This window comes from Pithys albifrons, chromosome 19 (genome assembly GCF_047495875.1).
Source record: "Pithys albifrons albifrons isolate INPA30051 chromosome 19, PitAlb_v1, whole genome shotgun sequence".
NCBI classification, from domain to species: domain Eukaryota; kingdom Metazoa; phylum Chordata; class Aves; order Passeriformes; family Thamnophilidae; genus Pithys; species Pithys albifrons.
The window spans coordinates 6,687,272-6,706,647 of NC_092476.1; the positions used below are offsets into that span (position 1 = coordinate 6,687,272).

At 53.1% G+C, this 19,376-nt stretch overlaps 3 protein-coding genes across 4 annotated transcripts; 1 reads left to right on the plus strand and 2 right to left on the minus strand.

Annotated features, from left to right (window-relative positions):
• Window positions 1-35: 35 nt before the first annotated feature.
• Window positions 36-3,650, plus strand: MRPS7 (mitochondrial ribosomal protein S7). Its single transcript, XM_071573529.1, has 5 exons — window positions 36-103; window positions 709-900; window positions 1,192-1,255; window positions 1,865-2,032; window positions 2,897-3,650. Exons 1-5 carry the CDS (start codon window positions 48-50, stop codon window positions 3,116-3,118), a joined length of 702 nt encoding a protein of 233 aa, XP_071429630.1. The 5' UTR covers window positions 36-47; the 3' UTR covers window positions 3,119-3,650.
• Window positions 3,651-3,790: 140 nt separating this feature from the next.
• On the minus strand, window positions 3,791-8,415 carry MIF4GD (MIF4G domain containing). Its single transcript, XM_071573530.1, has 6 exons — window positions 8,303-8,415; window positions 6,248-6,387; window positions 5,990-6,099; window positions 5,526-5,681; window positions 4,872-4,964; window positions 3,791-4,745 (listed from the first exon to the last, which is right to left on the minus strand). The coding sequence occupies exons 2-6, from the start codon at window positions 6,327-6,329 to the stop codon at window positions 4,518-4,520; spliced, it is 669 nt and encodes a 222-aa protein (XP_071429631.1). The 5' UTR covers window positions 6,330-6,387; window positions 8,303-8,415; the 3' UTR covers window positions 3,791-4,517.
• A 1,087-nt stretch (window positions 8,416-9,502) lies between these two features.
• Window positions 9,503-18,165, minus strand: SLC25A19 (solute carrier family 25 member 19). Of its 2 annotated transcripts, XM_071573527.1 has the most exons (7): window positions 17,713-18,165; window positions 17,052-17,207; window positions 16,153-16,323; window positions 15,179-15,362; window positions 14,319-14,449; window positions 13,036-13,166; window positions 9,503-12,897 (listed from the first exon to the last, which is right to left on the minus strand). In XM_071573527.1, exons 1-7 carry the CDS (start codon window positions 17,836-17,838, stop codon window positions 12,792-12,794), a joined length of 1,005 nt encoding a protein of 334 aa, XP_071429628.1. In that variant the 5' UTR covers window positions 17,839-18,165; the 3' UTR covers window positions 9,503-12,791. The 2 variants fall into 2 exon arrangements, with proteins under 2 accessions (XP_071429628.1, XP_071429629.1); XM_071573528.1 differs by having other exon boundaries at window positions 12,816-13,166.
• Between the last annotated feature and the right edge of the window lie 1,211 nt (window positions 18,166-19,376).

Below are 19,376 nucleotides of genomic sequence, written 5' to 3' on the forward strand. Positions count from 1 at the left end.
GCGTGGCCAGAGCCGGTCCCGCCCCCGCGGCTGCGCGCGCAGGCAAGATGGCGGCGCCCAGCACAGCGGGGCTTGCGGGGCGGCTGCGGGCGTGGGTGCCCCGGTGAGCGCAGAGAGGGGCCCGGGGGCTCAGGGGCGGGGAGGGGAACACAGGGGGGCACACGGGCGGCACGGAGGCATCGGCGTCACCCGGGGGGCACACGGGGGCGGGCCGGGGAGCGGCTCAGTGGCCCCGGCGGGCACACGGGGCACCCGGGGGGGCACAGGGGCGGGCCGGGGAGCGGCTCAGCGGGAGCGGCCGCGGGCCGGGGGTGTGTGCAGGGACGGGCCGCCCCCCTGCTGAGTGAGGGGCTCACAGAGTCACGGAATTACAGAAGCGTCAGGGGTGGAAGAGGCGTTTCAGGTCGCTCGGTGCTACAGCCCGTACAGCACGGCCACTGTGACCGCGGAGCCACCAAATCACGCTGCCTGACCGCCCGAACCGCGAGGAACTTGGAATATCTAACCCAAATCTCCCCTGTACCAAGGCCATTCCCCCTCGTCCTCTCATGCAGGAATGACCGAAGCTCCCACCCCACAACAACCTCCTGTCGGGTCCCCCCCCCCGAGCCTCTTCTCCCGAGCAAACCCAGCTCTGACACCTGTCTGAGTCTCTGTCACGACATATCGCGTGCACCAGGTCACAGCCCCCTTTCTCTTGTCCCCCAGGCTGATGCAGGTGAGATGGAGCCGCTACAACCCCAGTTACTTAGAGCCAGAAGTGAACAAGGAATTGTACCAGAAACCTTTGGAAGAGCTGACTGAGGAGGAAAGGGAACAAAGGGAGCTTAAGGCTGTTCGACCCATCAAGGCTGCTCCTCCCACTCTCTCCAGCTCCGTCTTCAGCGACCCCATGATCAGGTCAGAGAAAGCAGCAGCTCCTCCTCTCTCACAGGCTCCCATGGAGCCAGAATTCCTGGGAACTGCCCTGCCCTGCTCAGCCTTCACGTTGCCTCCTGTTACAGCACAATCCCTTTATTCCGGGTTAATCTTTTCCCATCAGCCAGTCCATTGTCCTACAGTGATTAGAGATAATTACAGATCCAGCAGCACCCAGATTTAGCCACAACACAAAGGGGTGGGGGGAGCTTATTTTCAGTGGGTTATAAAATCAGAATTCAACTCACATCCCATTTGACTTTGTGTTTACAGCAAATTCACCAATATGATGATGAGGGGTGGAAATAAAGTGCTGGCCAGAAGCCTCATGACTCAGGTGAGAACTCGTGTTTCTTCTCACTATGATGTTAAAACAAGACAAAATGGAAGGCTGGGACATCAAACCCACTGGAATTGGAAATTACCAGAACTGGGTTAATCTCTGTGGTCCTGATGCATTTCCCTCTGCAAACACATTATCCTCACCATGATTCCTCTCATAAGATGTACATTTTGTACAAGCCTCAACCTCATTAGCTCACACCAGGTGACAGCTTAATGGAGAACCTTCTCTTTCCACTCTTCAGTATTCCTGTGACGTTGTGTACTGCATAAACTCAGAGATATCCCTTAAAAGCATAGTTTTCTCAAGAGATCTGCTTTCCAGCTCTCTGTCATGCCTTACATTCTGTATAACTTGCCTATGAAGTCCCACAAATGTGTCACCTACATGACACAGCTTTGACCCCTGCAAGGGCTGATAAGGAGACTGAAGAGCTGGAAGAGGGTGAAGTAAACCTTGAGTTAGAGAATCCCAGACAGGGCTGTTGCCAGTGGGGCTGGAAAAGCAGCTGCTCAGGTGAAAATGGGGTGCCTGTAAAAGTGATGAAACCTCATGGAGTGGGGTAACCCATCTGCTCTGCATTTCTCCTGCCTTTGTCCCAAGACTCTAGAGACCATTAAGAGGAAGCAGCTGGAGAAGTACCACAAAGCTCCAGAAAATGAGAAGGAGACAATTGAGTGCAACCCCTACATCATTTTCCACCAGGCTCTGAAGAACTGCCAGCCCATCATCGGGCTCAGCAACATCACCAAAGGAGGCAAAACCTACCAGGTGAGGACAGAATTAGCTAGGGAGGATGAACTGGTTTCCATCCCCTCAGCTCAAGATTTCCTCTTTTTGGAAAGAGTCACTTTGCAATCTGGATTGAAACAGCCCCTAGAAACTCTGCCCAAGATCAGGACTCCCACCTGTGACTGTGGTAATTCCCCTGTCAGAATTACTGAGGTTGGAAAAGACCTTAGATCATCAAGTCCAGCATTAATCAGCAGCAGTGTCCAGTTCTCTGTCTAGATAAGAGGAAAAATGCCCAAGTGTTTTCTAAGGAGACAGAGATCAGCAGCAAAAGAACTGGCAGCCCTGGGACCAGCAGTCCCATCCTCTCAGCGTTGTGTTGCTTGTGGAGAGGTCCCAGAGCCCTGGGACAGATCAGTGTGGCAGAAAAGGTCAGTCAGATCCAGAGTGATACTTAACACACAAGCAGAACCTGTCTCTGAGTACAGGCTCTGCTACCCATGGGACCTGATGGAGAGATGGGATGTGGAAGCATTTGGAACTAGATGATGGAGGTTGGAATTACATGATCTTTAAGGTCAGTTCTAACTCAAAGCATTCTGTGATTTCTCTGTGTTCAGAGCAGGGTGTTCAGGGGGTGACCTCTCCCATCTGCCAGCACAAACCAGCCTGGATCCAGCTCCCAAACAGGCCAGAAGTCCAATCAAAGTACCCAAGGCCGATCACAATTTCCCTTGTGGTAGCAGTAGCCAATTCCTAGGACAGAGGAGGAGAATGGGCACAGCTGAGCTGTCAGGATCGGGTGTGGCTGCAGAGCAGCTCAGTGCACAGCTGCAGGTGCCAGCTGGTGCTGCTGTGCTGGAGAGGATCTGTGGTAACTGCTGTGGCTCAAACCTCCCCCAGGTGCCCGTCCCGCTGAAGGACAATCGGAAGCGCTTCCTGGCCATGAAGTGGATGATCACCGAGTGCCGGGAGAACAAGCACCGCCGCACGTTCATGCCGGAGAAGCTCTCCCAGGAGCTGCTCCTGGCCTTCAACAACGAAGGGCCCATCATCAAGAAGAAGCACACCCTGCACAAGATGGCAGAGGCCAACCGTGCTTATGCCCACTTCCGCTGGTGGTAGGGACTGCCACGGACACGGGGCCACGGCCTGAGAGCAGAGCCCAGGGCTGGCTGCCTGGGGCAGGCTGGGGAGCACAGGGAAGGGTGGAACATCCCTGCCAGACCCAGGGAGAGCTCACACCATCCCCACGAGGTTCATCTCCTTTGTGCTCGTTTGGACGGGGGAAGGGGGAATGTGAGTTTCCCACCCCAGCAGGTGTGCTCTAGTTCTTTCATAATCACTTCCCTGTGAAGACAAGCCTTAGATGTTTTTCTTAGAGCAGTGCTGTACAAAATCATCTTTCACTTACCTGTTTCCTGGGGGCTTGGAAGTCTCTCTGCTCCTGAAATCAGCAATGTTTCTGGCTGCACAGCTAAGAGCAGAGCTGGATCTTTTTCCACACCATAACCAGCCTTAGCAGGAAAGGTTTAACAGACAATAAAAGGCCCTTTTTGTTTGGTTCTGGTCATCAGCAACATTGCCTGCACAGACTTGATGGGAATGTTAACAAAAAATAAAACCAGTTTTATGGGGAAGGTTTCTTGATTCCAGACCTCTGTCTGTGTTGCTTGAATCTCACACTGCACTTTCCAGCTACCCTGGTTGTGCACAGCAAGGCAGCAGAAACAGTATCACAGCCCTGAGGCTTCAGCCAGGAGCAACCCTTAAGCATTGTTCAAAGCTCAGCAGCTGCACAGAGAGAAAGCAGGGCACGTGTTAGTGGAAAACTTTTATTAGAAAAAGTCCTTCAGTAGACTATTTTGTCTCCTTTCTTCCTCTCCCATTCTTATAAGAAATAGCCCTTAGTTGAAAGTTGCTGAATTCTGAAAAATCATGACAGTTATTTTATAAAACTTAAAAAACCTGTTCTTACATGTGCTCAGGGACCTCTCCTGGCAGGTATTCCTGGCTGTGGGAGAGGCTGTGTGCATGCAGGTGCAGCCAGCATGCTGGAAGGATTCTGGGGGAAAAAAGCACTTGGTTGTGCTGTTTGTGAGGGCACAGTGTGTTGTGTGACCTGCCCCAGATAACCAGGTACAACCTGAGCTGTGAGATTTCCCTGCTGCCTCCCACAGCTCTGCTGGCTTTGGGGTGAAGCAAAATCTTCTCAGCCTAAACTGTGCTTTCCTTACCACTCATAGAAAATGCTGGTGTGAGCTAGAAGCCTTATGAGCCCTTTGCTGGCAGCAGCCTAATATTAAGACAGTATCAGTGGGAGAACTTGCTGGGATAAATGTGCCCTTCCCACCACTCCAAATGTCGAAAGTCCGGCCAGCACCAGCTGCAGCCTGACAGTAGGTGCCCAGGGGCTCTAGCCAGTATAAATCCTATTTACAGGAAGTGCTAAAAAATTAATGAGAAAAACTCCAGCTTGGTAGGAAGCTGGCTGGTGGAAGTGCCCTCCTGTGCTGCGGGGACACTAATCTGTCACCTCACTGTAATAGTATTTCTGGGCAGCGTCCGTCATCTTCCAGTCGGCAGCGCGGAACTCGATGATCTCCAGCAGCAGGAGCTGGGACAGGGAGCTGAGCCCCTCCTGCAGCAGGAAACCGTCTCGCAGCAGGGAGAAAAGCTCGTCCATCCGCTGGGAGTTCATCTTCTCCAGCTGCTCACCGATGCGGTGCAGCTGCAGGACCAGGCAGTCCACCTGCAGAAGGCAGAGCAGATGGCTGAGCACAAAGCAATGGGGAGCTCCTCTGCTCCCCCCAGGCTGTGCTTTTTGCAGGTCCTTGGCAGGACAACAGGCCCATCAGCAGCTCTGCCCTGCACTCACCTCCTCCTCCTTCTGCAGGCTGTCGGGCTGTGCCAGCCGGTACAGACAGTCATAAACGGGGTTCACCAGAGCCATCATGGGCATGTTGTTCACCTGCAAGGAGGCAGGAGCCATGTCAGCTTGGGGCTACAAAGGGAGGAGTCTGCAGCTATTTTAAACACTTGTTCCCTTGCTGCTCTCCAAAGGAGATGGGAGCAAGATTTAGTTGTGCTGCCAAATGCTGTATTGGTGGGATTTACATTGGAGACCAGACATTTGAGTCTCCAGGAACCAGAGAGGCTCAAAAAATGATGTAAAAGTTCACACACTGCACAAAGGCCTGCAGACAAGCTCTATCTGTATGTCCTCCCAGGACCCCACAGAAACTAAACCAGTCCAATCTGGGACATCTGGGAGCAGGCAAATCAGGGGATTCCAAAAGTCAGGTACAAAATGAGAAAAGAGACTTTGTGACTGTGGAGACTCTGCCTCTCCAGGCCTGTTACTTGCCTGTAGGTAGCACCAGCCCTGGCAGCATCCACATGCTGAGAACCAGCTCTGGCCCTCACGGCCCTGGGGCTCCGTATAACACCCATCCAACACCCCTGGCATCTTGGGACACCCTTCTGGCACCCCAGGCAGCAGCATCTGGGTGCTCCTGCCCCGGCTCCTCACCCTCAGGTAGTCGAAGATGTTGCAGATGAAGGTGACGTAGCAGATCCAGGCCTGCAGCGAGCGGGTGCGCAGCTCCTCCCTGTCCTTGTACTCCTGCTGCAGCCGGTTCAGCAGGCTCCTCCGGAAGATGCTCTGGCCAACTTGTTTGCTCTCTGCCTACAACCCCACAAAAGCAGGATGGAGGGATGAAACGGGGGTGTGAGAGGGGCAGGAGGATGCTGAGGGATGCAGGACCATGCAAAAACTCTCTTGTGCTTCCCAGAGAGGCAGAAATGCTGCAACTCCGTGCCTGTGCTCACCCACTGCTCCTGTGGGTGCTGCTACTGCATGAGGCAAGTGGCAGGAGGGGAAAGGTGGCTGAGGGCTCAGAGCATGGGGCTGGGGCAAAGCCTCTCCTGGTCCAGCTGGGGGACAACCCACACCACTCAGCCCAAGTGTTCCACAGCCTGGACAGGAGCTCTCACCTGGATGATGGTGTAGCAGATGCGCCCTGCCTCCTTGCTGAACACACAGTCTTTGAGGGATTGGTCCACTATAATATTGGCCACTTTCTCCAGGTCCACATTGCTGGGGTCTGCAGAGAGGAGAAACGCTGTCAGGACCCAGCCCTCCTAGGGCCCTGAGGGCTTTGGGGTATCTGGAAAGCAACCAATGTTGGTGTGGGACCTGTACAGCCACAGTGAAGCTGCCTGTGGCAGAGGAGCCCATGAAAACCTGCTGACCTTTCAGGGCTGTTTTCAGCAGCTTCTGAGTCTCAGAGTCGAATGACTGTATTTTGTACTCCTCTTTGCCTGTTTCCCCCATGACTGGCTTCCTCCTCCAAGGGCCAGAGTCAGGGCAACAGGTAGGCTAGTGACAGTCCCTGGGAAAGAGCACACAGAGCTTAGTTTTAGTTGGACAGAGAAGCAAACCTTCACCCACCACTCAGCAAATCCCATCTGGTGCTGGAGCACCCACAGGATGTTATCCTGACACCTGCCCACCCCAAGGAAACTCCTCTGTTACTAGGGCACCACTTCCAGCCCTAGGTCCAAGCACATCCTCACTCCCACATCTTTTTAAGCCTATGACCGAACTTCACCTTCAGAGCCTTTACATTCCTCTGATATGAAAAACATGGTACAGACAAAGCAGACCCAAAATATATCTCCCTTGCCTCAGAAGGCTTCCCTGTGGCTGTATCACAGGGAAGCAGACGCTGCTCCCTTGTGCCTTTGAAACACCAACTCAGCTGGTTTCACATAAAACCTGGAAGAACCAAAGCCAGCATGAAAGCATCCAACAAGCTTACCAGAGCACTTCTACACCAGACCAGGCTCCCTCAGCTTCCCTCAAGTCACAGCAAGCTCTGCAGCCAAATCTCCAACAGCAACAGCTTCTGTCTCATCCCCCTGCAGTCAAGCACAGCTCTGCAGCACCAACAGAGCTCCTAAATAGCCTCCAGACTGATTTTCTTCTGCTTCACGGTACAAAAAAGACAGTAAGAGGGTACCCACAGCACAGAGGAAGGACTCTGACCGGCATACAAGATGATCTGCTGGATGTGAAATGCTGGGCTGCCAGACCCGCAGCACAAACAGGAGAAGGCAATCGGCCAAGTGAGTTTTGCCAGCTCGTCGAAATTCCTCGGCCATTACTCACCCCTCTCTGCAAACACCAGATCAAAACCCAAGAGCCCATCACCCTTTAGTGGCATGGGACATACAGTGGGCAGCCCTGTCCCTCAGACAGAGCACTTGCCATGAAGCCATAGCACAACCCAGAGCAGAGAACAGCCCCGTGGGGGTGACAACCTGCTGACACAGCCAAAGCTCTCACCTACCCTGGGACCTGCACACGTGTCTTTCCCAGGTGGCTTCACAAGCAGCTGGGTGCCCTCTGTGCCATGCCTGGTGGGCAAACACCTTCCCAGCCGGCCTCTCTTCCTTCTGCACTGTCTCTCTCCCTCTGCACCTGCACTCATGCCATGCTGCACTGCCAGCACAGCAGCCCGAGCTTTCCAGCAGCCCCGTGTCCCACCAGCAGCAACACCACGCAGAAGGAACCTGGCAAGAGCTCAGCAGCACACACAGCGAGGCAGGAAGTGCCCGAGCCCGTCTGGCAGCGTCTCTGTGGCTGCCGCCCAGCCCCTCTCCCGGAGCATCCGTCCCCACAACTCCCCGGGATGGGCACGGCTGCTTTGAACTGCTGTGCCAAATAACCCTGCCCTGAGTAAACCACAGCGTGTGAACACCAAACCAGCCAAGCCTCGGTTGCTCTAGAGGCTCTGCTGCCAGGACCACCTTGTCTGAAGGGCTGGTGGCAGCGGGTGACACCGGGCACAGCACTGCCTGTGGGTACCAACTGCTCCTGTGCCAGCTGTCCCCGGGATTGACGCACTGGGGTCAGCGCCCTCAGTCTGCCAGTGATCCCCCAGCCCGAGTGCCAGGGCTCAGACCGGGCAGGATGGACTAGACAAGCCCCGGCCACTGCCAGGAGAGGGAGAAGAGCAGCAAGTCTCCTTTGCCGCCTCTGACTATCTGCCCGAGGGGCACTACCAGCCCCCAGGACCCCCGTTCTTCCCCGCCGAACCGCAGGTGGGACGCCCTGCACCGAGTCGCCTCCAGCCCGGGGCCACCGGAGCCCCCCGGGAGCTCCCGCCGCTGCCTCCCGTGACTCCAGCCCCGCGGCTGGCACAAGTCCAAGGGCTCCCGGACCGGGCAGCGGCGGATCCCGGGGAAACCAGCCCAGTCGCTGGCCCGGACAGGGCAGCGGGAGCCGGGCGCAGCCCCACCGACCTGCCGGCAGCCCCCGCTGGGTCCTCCGGCCGCCGGGGCATCGCCAGCGCCTCCCGGGCCCCGCGCCCTCCAGGCAGGGCCCAGGTTTCCTCTTAGGTCATTTCCTCGCCCGAGCCGGGGGAGGGACGGGCCGGGACAGGGCGGGAGAGCGGCGGCAGCGCCACCGCCTGCGAGCGCCGGGGCACGGCGGGGCTGAGTCCCTGCACGGCCGGCTGCTCCCGCGGGGAACTCCCGGGTACTTCCCGGGCACGGTCGGCTGCTCCTCCGGGCACCCCCGTGAGAATCCTAAGCGTCCCACCGGCGCGCCCGGCTGCTCCCCTGGGATCCTCCCGGCCACCCCCGCAGGCACGGCCGGCTGCCCTCCCCGTTCTCCCGGGCACTCCCGATTGCTTCCCAGCTCCCCCAGACACGGCCGGCTGCCCTCCCCGTTCCCCCGGGCACTCCCAATTGCTTCCCGGCTCCCCCGGTCACCCCCAGGATGCCCCCCGGCTCCGCCCCGGCTGGCGGGTCGCGGGGATCACTTACGGCTCTGTCCCGGACCCCGCGGGGCTCTCCCGGCGCTCTCCGGGTGCAAACGGCGTTTACTCCGCTCTCCACTCCGGACCAGGGCAGGCTGCAGCAGAGGGTGATAAAAACATCAACAGGAAAAAAAATCAGGAAAGGTGAGATCTGCTAAATCAACTCACTGCAACAAGGGCTGAGTGTGGTATAACACACTTCACGGTTTTGCTCTAAACTCCCAGCCATTTCACAGGGGAAGAGCCCCCAGGGGGTGAAGCCTTCGCAGCAGAGCAGCCTGGCTGCTGAAACCGGGAACGGCTCAGGAAACAGAACAAGCAGTTCGGGAACATTTTCTGCAGCGCTGCGTGGCCTGGCTGGATACAAAGCCTGAACTCACCCACCGAGGGTGGATGGCTCAGGACCATCTGCTGTGGCTCTGACAGCCTCTCTTGGACACAGCAGTGGAATCAGGCTGTACAAATCCCCCTTGCCTGATCCTTTTTGTTGAGGTTCTCAACTGTGATACCCAATGCAGAGGGTACAGTTCTGCCTGCTGCTGAGGAGCACCCAGGAGCCAGTGATGAGAATGGAAAACCACATGGCCCCACACTCTGGGCCTTGATTATCCTCCCATGGTGTACCTGTGGCTCCAGAAGATGCACCAAGAAGAAAGGAATAAACCAACTGTAGACAGACACGTGCATAACAAAATTTTTAATGTACCTTGTCTCAAAGGTAGGCACATGTTGTGCTCAGATGCTTTCCAAAAACAGCAGGTGCAACACAGCAACACATTGCAGAGTTACAGTTCTACACCACAAGAGAAACTTAAACCCGAATCAAATATGATCCATTCCAATCCCAACTGTAAAACATTCATTTCTTGTCAAAAACAATGCTGTGCAGCTCTGGGTGAGCATCCTGAGAACAGGACTGTCTCAGGAACTCAGGGAGCTGCAGGAAGCAGCGTGTTCATCACAGACCTTGTGTGTCAGTGCTTGCCCGTCTGAGGCCGGCTCGGCGTCATGGTGGGGCTGGGAACAACCACAGCACGACTCCTCTCCAATGCTCTGCCTGCTAAGGAGCTTTTGGATGTTCTGATGGTAAAAGGCACTAGAAGAAAACAAATGCAACTGCTGAGCAGCTTGTGAGGTGAACTGTAGGCAAATCCCTGGTGATGGGATTACCTTGGAGAGAAATCCCAAAGGCCGATATGGGGCCACACTGAGTCACTTCACACTGAATGTGAGCAGCAGCTTCCAAGAGCAAATCTTTCCCAGCATATGGGAGAACAAGGTAACTACAGATCTCTCCCATCTCCTGCTCCTCTAATTCTAGGAATTTTAGCTCCTAAGTGTGTGTTTTGCCGGAGCAGCAGAGGAAGAAGACCTTGTTCTCCTAATGCTTCGTTCAGCCTCATTCCCAAAGAGAAAACAACATTCCTGTGACAGTTGATTCCCCCAGCAAAGTGCATGTGAGAAATCTATGAGGGACAGATGCTGCTGACCAGAGATGTGTGATGAAGTGACTGTTGGATTCAACTCCTAACATTGTCTAGTTGAGGTTGTCATGTCTTTCTCCCTCTGGAAGCCCAGGTGCCTTTATGGGCCTGTAACATTTGAGACTCAGTCCAAAAGGCCCCAAGCCAAAGCCCTCCAACTAGGGAGCGTCTCTTGCAAGTCTGGGCCAGACTGGCACAACTTAAACTCCAACTTTGCCATCTGCTGGGTGGAGGCAAGCTCAGTTAATGCAGAGTGAAGGAAAAACTATCTCAGAGAGGAAAAGCTGCTCCATGCTGTGCAGTGCTGCCCTCTCTGCACATCTGCATCATCCACAGCACCCCAGAGGAACGTCATCTTAGCAGAGCATCCACTCTCCTGTCCTTTCCCATTGCTGAGTTCCCAAACAGTCTCCTCATTTTGTGCAGTTTAACAGCAGCTCTTTGACATAAAGTGGAAAACAAGTCTTGCAATGTTTAGGCAGGACAGATGAGTCCCATTTCCTAAGGAAGCCTAGGTCAGCACTGAACATACCCTGCTGTGGCCTGTCCCTGCTAACCATAAGAGCATTCCTCTCACCACCAGCCAAAAGACAGTAACAAACCCAACCTGTTCATGTCTGTTTTGAAATGAGACATTTCTCTCCCTCAGAAGGATGTCATGAGGCTGAGTTCATTACTGCCTATGATGCCTTTCCAAGAAAAACAGGTGAACAATAAGCAAAGGGAAAACATTGCTAAGATTTTGAGCAATCTCAGAAGAGCCTAAATAACATAGGAAGATGCCAATAGGATTGAGGCGCTTTAAGAAACACTTCATTCCACATTCTTTGAATATTCTCCTCTAAACAAAACTGCAATTTTTGAAGTACATGCAGCCCACACCCCCTCTTTGAGGGTCACATATCGGCCTCCTGCCTGACACTGACACTGCTCAGGGAATTTCATTTTATGCAGCTCTGTCACCTGCAGTGAGACAGCCACTTTGCAATCCAAGATCTCAAACCACAGCAGACACAAAGTTATTTGGCCTGGGCTTGCAAGGAATCTCTCCAGATACCTCAGCCCCCAGTGAAACAGCTGCTTTTTAAAAACAGCCTCTCACAATAGCTCAGGATAAGTGAGCAATGCTGATATGCTCAAAATCACCAGGAGAAGTTGCGTCAACGGAATGGAATTGGTCACACTGGAATTTGGCCAGACCATTTGGGATTAACACCCTGAATACTGCAAAAGAGCTGGGAAAAGCCCTGTGTTAAGAGAAGAACCATGAAACTATCCTCCAAATAACCCAGCACTCTGCTCTATCCACCCCTCACAGATGTGTTTTCATGGCAGGGCTCTTCCTTGGAACTCTGCCTTCCACACAGCCCAACCACACCCTGCCCAGCTTGAAAAAACACAGAATAAAAGAGGAGGAAGAAAGTAATTGTCCTCATTTCCATGGTTACATAAATCAGAATTGTTGTTTTGTTTGTTTTTTTAACCACTCATAAAACCTTGGAAACTCCAGAAAACACTTCAGCTCTCATTCAATGAACCTTCTCTTGTGAAACACCACAGTCAGCCAAACAATTCCTATTTGATGTTCATTCCTTTCGCTTCAGCTAATCTTGTCAAAACATTTTAATTTGTTAGCACCAGTGTGTTCAGAAATGTTTTGAGGCCACTATAGAAATACTTGCTAGAAGCATTCAAAGGTGTTAATAAATAAATTAAAAAATAATAATAATAAAAAAATTTACTAGTTTCCACAGGACTTTCCCTTCATTATTCCAACTTAAGACTAAGTATTTCTTAACTCCATACAGCATTTGTTTACTTGCTGCATTGAAGCAAAGAGTCCTGAAGTAAGGATTGGGCTTGTGCGTTGAATGCCTCAGAGCAGGGCTCTAAATCTGCAGGTTTGCTTGCAAAAAGTGCAAGTGAGGTAATTCAAACCCCTAAGAGATGCATGGCCAGACACCCAGGAAGAGAAATGGGAACGCAGGATACAATCAAGCTCACTGGAGTTAAAGGAAGAGCAAGTTTGGGTTAGCAGGATCAGAGAAGACTCTGTTAAGGTGGCTGAGAATGCACAGTCAGCAAGTGGTGACCAAGAAGCAGCAGCTGGCAGCAAAGGGAAGGAAAACTGAGGGTCTGTGCACTCAAGTGGCTTTACCTGACTTCACTCCAGCAGGACAGAGTGACCTGTGCAAGACCCAGACAAAGATTTGGTGCAAACAGCAGGCATGGAGCAAGGGAACAAAGCTGTGCTGATGCAGTGCTAGGGAAGAGGTGTTTGGTTGGTTAAGTAGCACTAGGCGGGGTGAGGATCCCTCTCTGGGATCCAGGGTGAGCTCAGAAATTCACCCACTTTATCAGGTGCCTTTCCAGAGCACAGCTGCTGCTATGGAGTGGCCTATTGGTTCCCTCTCTCCCCACTAAATGCTGATATGAGAGGAGACAGAGAGAAAAAGTGCTCAGTTGAACAGCCTCCAGCAAAGCAGTTCAGTGTCTCCAGCAGAACTGCAGTCGCCTTCTCCTTCCGCTTGGTGCCAGGAGGTGATTTCCCACAGGCTGGCGGAACTCCGGGAGCTCTGGCATTTCCAGCAGGCTGGTGACAGAGCAGAGCCATCAGTCTCCCCTCCAGAGGGGAACAGCAGGCAGCCACAGACATCCCCCTCAGCCTCCCTTCCTGCCGGTGCTGTCGGGGCTCTTCAGGGCGCACAGGAGGCTGCAGAACAGCTCGTACCAGAAGAAGACGAGGCCCGTGGAGAAGGCAGCCTTCAGCACGCTGGGGGAGAGGCCCTTGAAGAACCCACCTGGGCCCTCCTCTCGCCTGATCTGCCTCAGGCAGTCCAGGAAACCCCTGTATGTCCGTACCTGGGAGAGAAACGGCAACAAGGTTAAACGAGAGAACTCCAGGACAACTGGAAAACAACACAAGGGTCCCCAAACTATAGCACAGAGGGATAATCTCAATGTGCAGCCTGGAGATGCCTTTCTGGCTACTATTATAAATAAGTGAAAGTTTTAGAGAGCCAGTTTAGAGAGAGTAGGATAGAGGTAAAGTACATATTTAGCATCAGCAGTGGTTTACGCAGATCATTCTAACTGAATGGCTTTAAAATCTCTGTGCAACAACACCATGACTTTAAATTTATGGCAAAAATGTGAAGTCATCATTTCAGATTGTGCTGCTGCTGTTGGCCATCCCCTTCAGTCTCAAAGAAGGGACAAATTCTGAGTTTTCTGACAGAAAGAAAACACATCTACAGCACTTAGAAGTTTCCAAATTAGCTGTCTGCATGTCATTGCGTCACACTGCAGTTTTAACTTCCTGTAACAATCAGTGCTAAGAACTGCACCTTGCTGGAAGAGGAAAAGCATCCAATGCAATCAGTTAAGACTTCAAATTCCTAGAGTTTCTTAGGGTACAGACTGATTTCCTCCTGAGACCCAAGGAATTTGAAGAAAAAAAGAAAACTTTCACATATCACAGGAAAAAATGAGAGAGTTCCTAGAAAGATCTGTATTTGTCTTCCAGCGTATTCCAAGGTGGTAAGGATGGGACTAAAGAACACCAGAGTATTTAATTTGCTTTGAATTTCAGGATGTTCTGGTACATAAGACACATGCTGAGACACTTTGTGTCCCTTCCTTGTGTCAAAATATGAATTGCAAAAAAAAGGAGATGATCATAGAGCCAGTGTCATCCTCTGCCAGTAATGTGGTCCTGAGTCAGAAACACCCAACCAGAAAACTAAATCAAAACCCCTCTGCCTGCCTGACTCATCACCCACAGCTCCAAGACAGCCACCTGATGGAGAGGGATGAGAAGCCAGAGCTCAGTGTCATAAAATGAACCCAGTATGTCTCTGCAGATACTCCCGTTACTAAACAAGATAAATGCTCAGTGGGAGATCCCAACCCAAGCAGGAACACAACAGGCACCAGTAGTGAATCACCATCGCATTCCACTGCACTGGACTGGTTCCAAACTCATGAAAATCCATCCCTTCCAACATTTCTCACCTGCCCAAAGGCTGCCCGAGCCTGCTCAAAGCCACCCACTTGCAGCCTCTTTTTGACTACGTCCAAAGGGTACGTGAGGGTTTTACTGATGATCCCAGCACAGCTGCCACAAACAAGGTTTTTAATGTTGCCTGAGAAGCACAAAGGGAAGAGGACAGCAGGGAGGGGAAGAAAGAGGATTAGCAGGGAATTGTGATTAAAGATCTTAAGAGGTAAGTTAAAAATCACTTTTCACAAGTAAGGTCAAAAAGGCCCTTTAAAGTTACATGACATAGCTGGGGCCACAGCACCTCCATCTGTATTTTCTACTTCAGGCTCAAAATATCCATCTGAGCCAGAGCCCAACAGCTCCTCGTGGTCCATTACACAGATTCAAGGTTTGCTCTGCCCAGAAGAACCCGACCCCCAGTCACCAGCAAACTTGCTGCCAGTGGATGGAAAAGTTTGCATGCCCACAGCAAAAGCCTGGTCACTGGAATCTTGCACCTCTGATTGCTCAGACTTATTGTGGGTTGCAATGTCACAAGTTGGCACTGCCTGCTTTTACAGACTTGTGGGAAATCAGTTCTGTGTCTTCCCACAGCAACATGACACAGTTCAAGAAAAAGACCCCTGGCCTGTGACACTTCACTTTCCCACCCACTCATTTCCATCATGATTATTCCATAACAGGAGCTGTTTGTAAACTCCAATATCTTGTCAATATCTTCACAGGGGTAAGAATGAGAGGTGGGAAATTGAGGTAATTTTCAGATGTTGCATCAAAAAGGTGAAATGACTGAGAACTGAGCTTACATCAGTTGCCCAAACTAATATTCCTCCTTTCTCTCCTGCAGACATCGCTGTCCCAAAGTGCCTACCTCCATTCTTTCCTTCAGCTGGAATCACCCATTCTGAAAACTGCTGCAGGATGTTGTAGAAGAAGAATTGGAGACCAGCATAAGGAAAAATAGCAATGAGTGTGGGGGTCAAACCTCTGTAGAAAGTCCGAGGCCCTTCCACCTGGTACATGGTCACCACTGCACGGCGAAGGTTGGGATAGATCTAGACAAGGATGAGCAAAACAAAGGTCAGGTCATTTCCCAGTAATGGGGACAGCAATTTCCCACTGCCCAAAGTACAACTGACACACAAAGTGGTGAGCAAGATGATTTTGCACACCCTCAAATAGTATTCTCAGTTAAGCCCTTGTGACTTAGAAGAAATAAGGCACAGAGCTGAGTACTCAGACCACTTCCATCACATATGTGATTATTTATTTTGTCTTAACAGCTCTTAACTCCTGCAACAGAATTCATATCATACACACTGTGATTCTACTGCAGGTTAAGTAAAAACCCAGAAATGGCTCTAAAAATCCCAGATTCTACTGCAGGCTAAGTAAAAACCCAGAAATGGCTCTGATACAAATCTAAGTCTTTTTATTACAGACCTAATTAGCACAGAGACCCATTCTTGTATAACTAAGAACATGAAACACAGGTGAAAGATGACTGGTTTCAGGTATCATCCTCATCATTATCTAAACAGGACTCTGCAAGTGCAAAGTTTCAATAGCACAGTGTTCAACAGAGTGAGTTCTATAAATGGCCAATAGCCGAAGTGAACTTTGAGTTATCCTGTTAAGGACAGTTTCTCCTTCGTGGATCATCTGTCAGGAGTCAAACAAGACATAATTAACAAAGCTCTGTCAACAGCACAGAGGATAACTTGGCAACAGTGCAAACACTGCCCATCACAGCACCTGCTCCTCCATTCTAACCCCGTGTTCAGACACATGAAACGCTGCTGGGGCTGCAGCTGATCCCTCCAGATGCTGCACCCTGAGCCGTACCTTGGGCTCTCCCTGAGCAGCAAAGCGAGTGCGCAGGGTGTCCACGGGCTGCACGGCCACCGTGGCAGTGCAGGCAGCCAGGCCCCCACACACCAGGTGCACCAGGGGCCCGCGGGCGCTGTACGGCGTGACGTGGTGCACCAGCTCCGTCAGGCCCTCGAACGCCATGAACTGACAGAAACAAACACACACAGGTCAGCAAGTCGGTTCCTGTGACTCGCACAGATCTCCCACTCCTCTCTGCTTTCACCAAGAGCTCCACCCCCCCTGCTTGTAACCACCTTCTCTCTCTGTCCTTCAAATGTCCTACCCAGCTTGCAACGTGTAAAGATCACTAAGCAGCCCAGGGAATGCTTGGGATATTCTGGTCTCTGACATTTCTTTTAGTTCCTTCATTTAGAACTATGAAAAACTCATTTTAATGGTCTATGTGTCCTGAAGAGCACTTGCTATGTTACAGATATGCTGTATTACCCTTTCAACCACTGCACATAAAACTGTTGTTAGTATTTACAAATTAAGCACAACAATGCTGTGTAAAACACCATCATCAGCTCCACTGATTTTTCCCTAACAAGCCTTTAGGGTGACAGCATGAACAACAAAACTGCCCAGACTTGGAGCATGAACAGTGCCAGGAGTAAACAGGGCTTGTCTGTGACACCAGATCCAGCCAGAGCTCAGTATGCTCTTGCTGTGCTCCAGACTGCTTAGGAAGCTCGGGAATATTAACTTAGGAATTTTACATCAGCTTTATACAGCTACACCCTCAAGGCTGGCACTGGTCTGTGTCAGTGCAGTGCAAACCTGGGCCTTCCCACACCTGCCCAGGCAGGGAAGGGAGCAGAGCAGCATCCTGTGCTCGTACACCAGGCCCAGAGGATGTCAGGTCACCTCACCTGGACAGCTCCATAGCCAATGGAGAGGAACTGAGCGGGAACATGGCCCTTCCAGAAGGCTCCCAAACCCTCCTCCTGGAAGATGCGTTGTGCAGCTTGCAGGATGCCGTGATACTTGGCTGTGGGGTTTCTGGAGGAGAGCTGCTCAATCTGGAGCTGGAGGAAAAGGGAGAAAATATTTTCAATTCCATGTTTCAACAAGGTTCAAGCGTTCAGTTCAGGAATTCACATCCCTGTCAGTCAGCCAATGCTGAGGGATGAGTTTGCCATCCCACAGAGCCACACCCAGATCTGACCGTGCTGTTATTTACAGAGGGCTCTACAAGAATAAAACCATGCATGAATGCAAAGGTAAGCAGTGGGCATGGGGTGAAATTCAGTCAGATAGTGGCAACGTTCACAAGCACAGAGAAAAAGAACAAACTATGAAAAACAAGTTATCCCATCCAAACGGATCCCATTCCCACACAAGTTAAGTTATGTAAGTAGAACTGTTAGTCACAAGACAGTCCTGCTACCTCGCACAACCTGCACACAACGTTGACGAGCAGATTTAGTGCTCTGTGGCTGCTCAAGTGACCTGTTCGCCCAGGACAGGCTCAGCCCTGCTCCGTGACAGCCTCTCCCGCGCCCTGCCCCGTGCACGCCGTGAGCGAGGTACCTGAAAGCGGATCTTGAGCACATCCAAAGGGCTGATCAGCACCCGAGTGACCAAGCCAGACGCTGACCCTGCTGCGGCCGCTTCCACCGTGGACACGCACTTGGCCTCGGGGTCGTAGCCCACCATGCCTGCCGGGTGTCCTGGGCAGGGGGACGGGGCTGCGAGCCCTGCCCGGACAGGGGGCTGTGAGCCCTCCCTGTGCGCCCTGCCCGGACAGGGGGCTCTGAATCCTTCCCGGACAGGGGGCTCCGGCCCACACCGACCGCACTGCCCCGGCCCGCCCCACAGCCCCCTCCTCACCCCACGGGACACACAGCCGCCCCTCCCCAGCCCCCCCGGTGCCCGCCCCGTCCCCACAGCCGCGCTGTGCAGCCCCGGTGGGTGCGGGCCCGCCCCGATGTCCCCGGCGCTGTCGCGGCCCTGGCCCCGCTCCCGCCGCACCGCCTCACCCGCCGCCGCCGGTCCCGCACTGCGCCTGCGCGGCGCGGGGGCCGCTGGGAGATGTAGTCCCGGGAGCACGTGCGGGACCGCGGCGGGAGCGGGGCTGGAAATACCTGCGGGAGCACCGAGCGGAACACAACGGCACCGGCACGGCCACACCGGGCACAGCCAGAGCCACACCGGGCACACGGAGCGGAACACAACGGCCCCAGCACGGCCACACCGAGCACAGCCACACCGAGCGGAACACAACGGCACCGGCACGGCCACACCGGGCACAGCCAGAGCCACACCGGGCACACGGAGCGGAACACAACGGCCCCAGCACGGCCACACTGGGCACCGGGCACACGGAGCGGAACACAACGGCACCGGCACGGCCACACTGGGCACCGGGCACACGGAGCGGAACACAACGGCACCGGCACGGCCACACCGCGGCACTGGGCACCGAGTGGAACACACCGGGCACGGCTACACTGCGGCACCGGCACAGCCACACCGGGCACAGCCACACCAAAGTGCCGCGCCAAGGCTTGCCTTGAACACCTGCAGGGGCGGTGACTCCACCACCTCCCTGGGCAGCGCCTGCCAATGTCTAATCATCCTTTCTGGGAAGAAATTCTTCCACAAGCCCAGCCCGAATCTTCCCGGCTCAGCTGAAGATCATGCCCTCATCCTCTCCCTCTTCCCTGGAGCAGAGCCCTCCCCGGCTCTCCGCTCCTGTCAGGGAGTTGCAGAGAGCGAGAAGGTCCCCCCTGAGACTCCTTTTCTCCATGCTGACCCCCCCCAGCATCTCAGGGATTCCTCGTGCTCCAGCCCCTTCCCCAGCTCCGTTCCCCGGACACGAGAGGTGATGCAGCCCCGTGAGCAGGGAAGGTCAGCACACAGTGCCCACAGCACAGCTCCCACCACAGGCAAACCCACATCACCACAAACACTTTCTGGCCTCCATAAAGCACAAGGGAAGCGAGGGTTTCTGAGCCACCCAAGGTACAGCAGCACACCACTTTAAGCAACAGGTTCTCTTACAGCACTACAGAAACACCAAGAGCTCTGAACTGCACTGCAGATTTTCTATACACACTTCTGGCACATATAAAGAACTAATCATATGAATATCCAGGCAGTTCTGAGTGATCACTATGTCAGTATTTGACCATAACAACTAAGAGTAACTAAAAAAACCCACCCAGACTCTCATGTGGGCCTTTTCCTGTTGT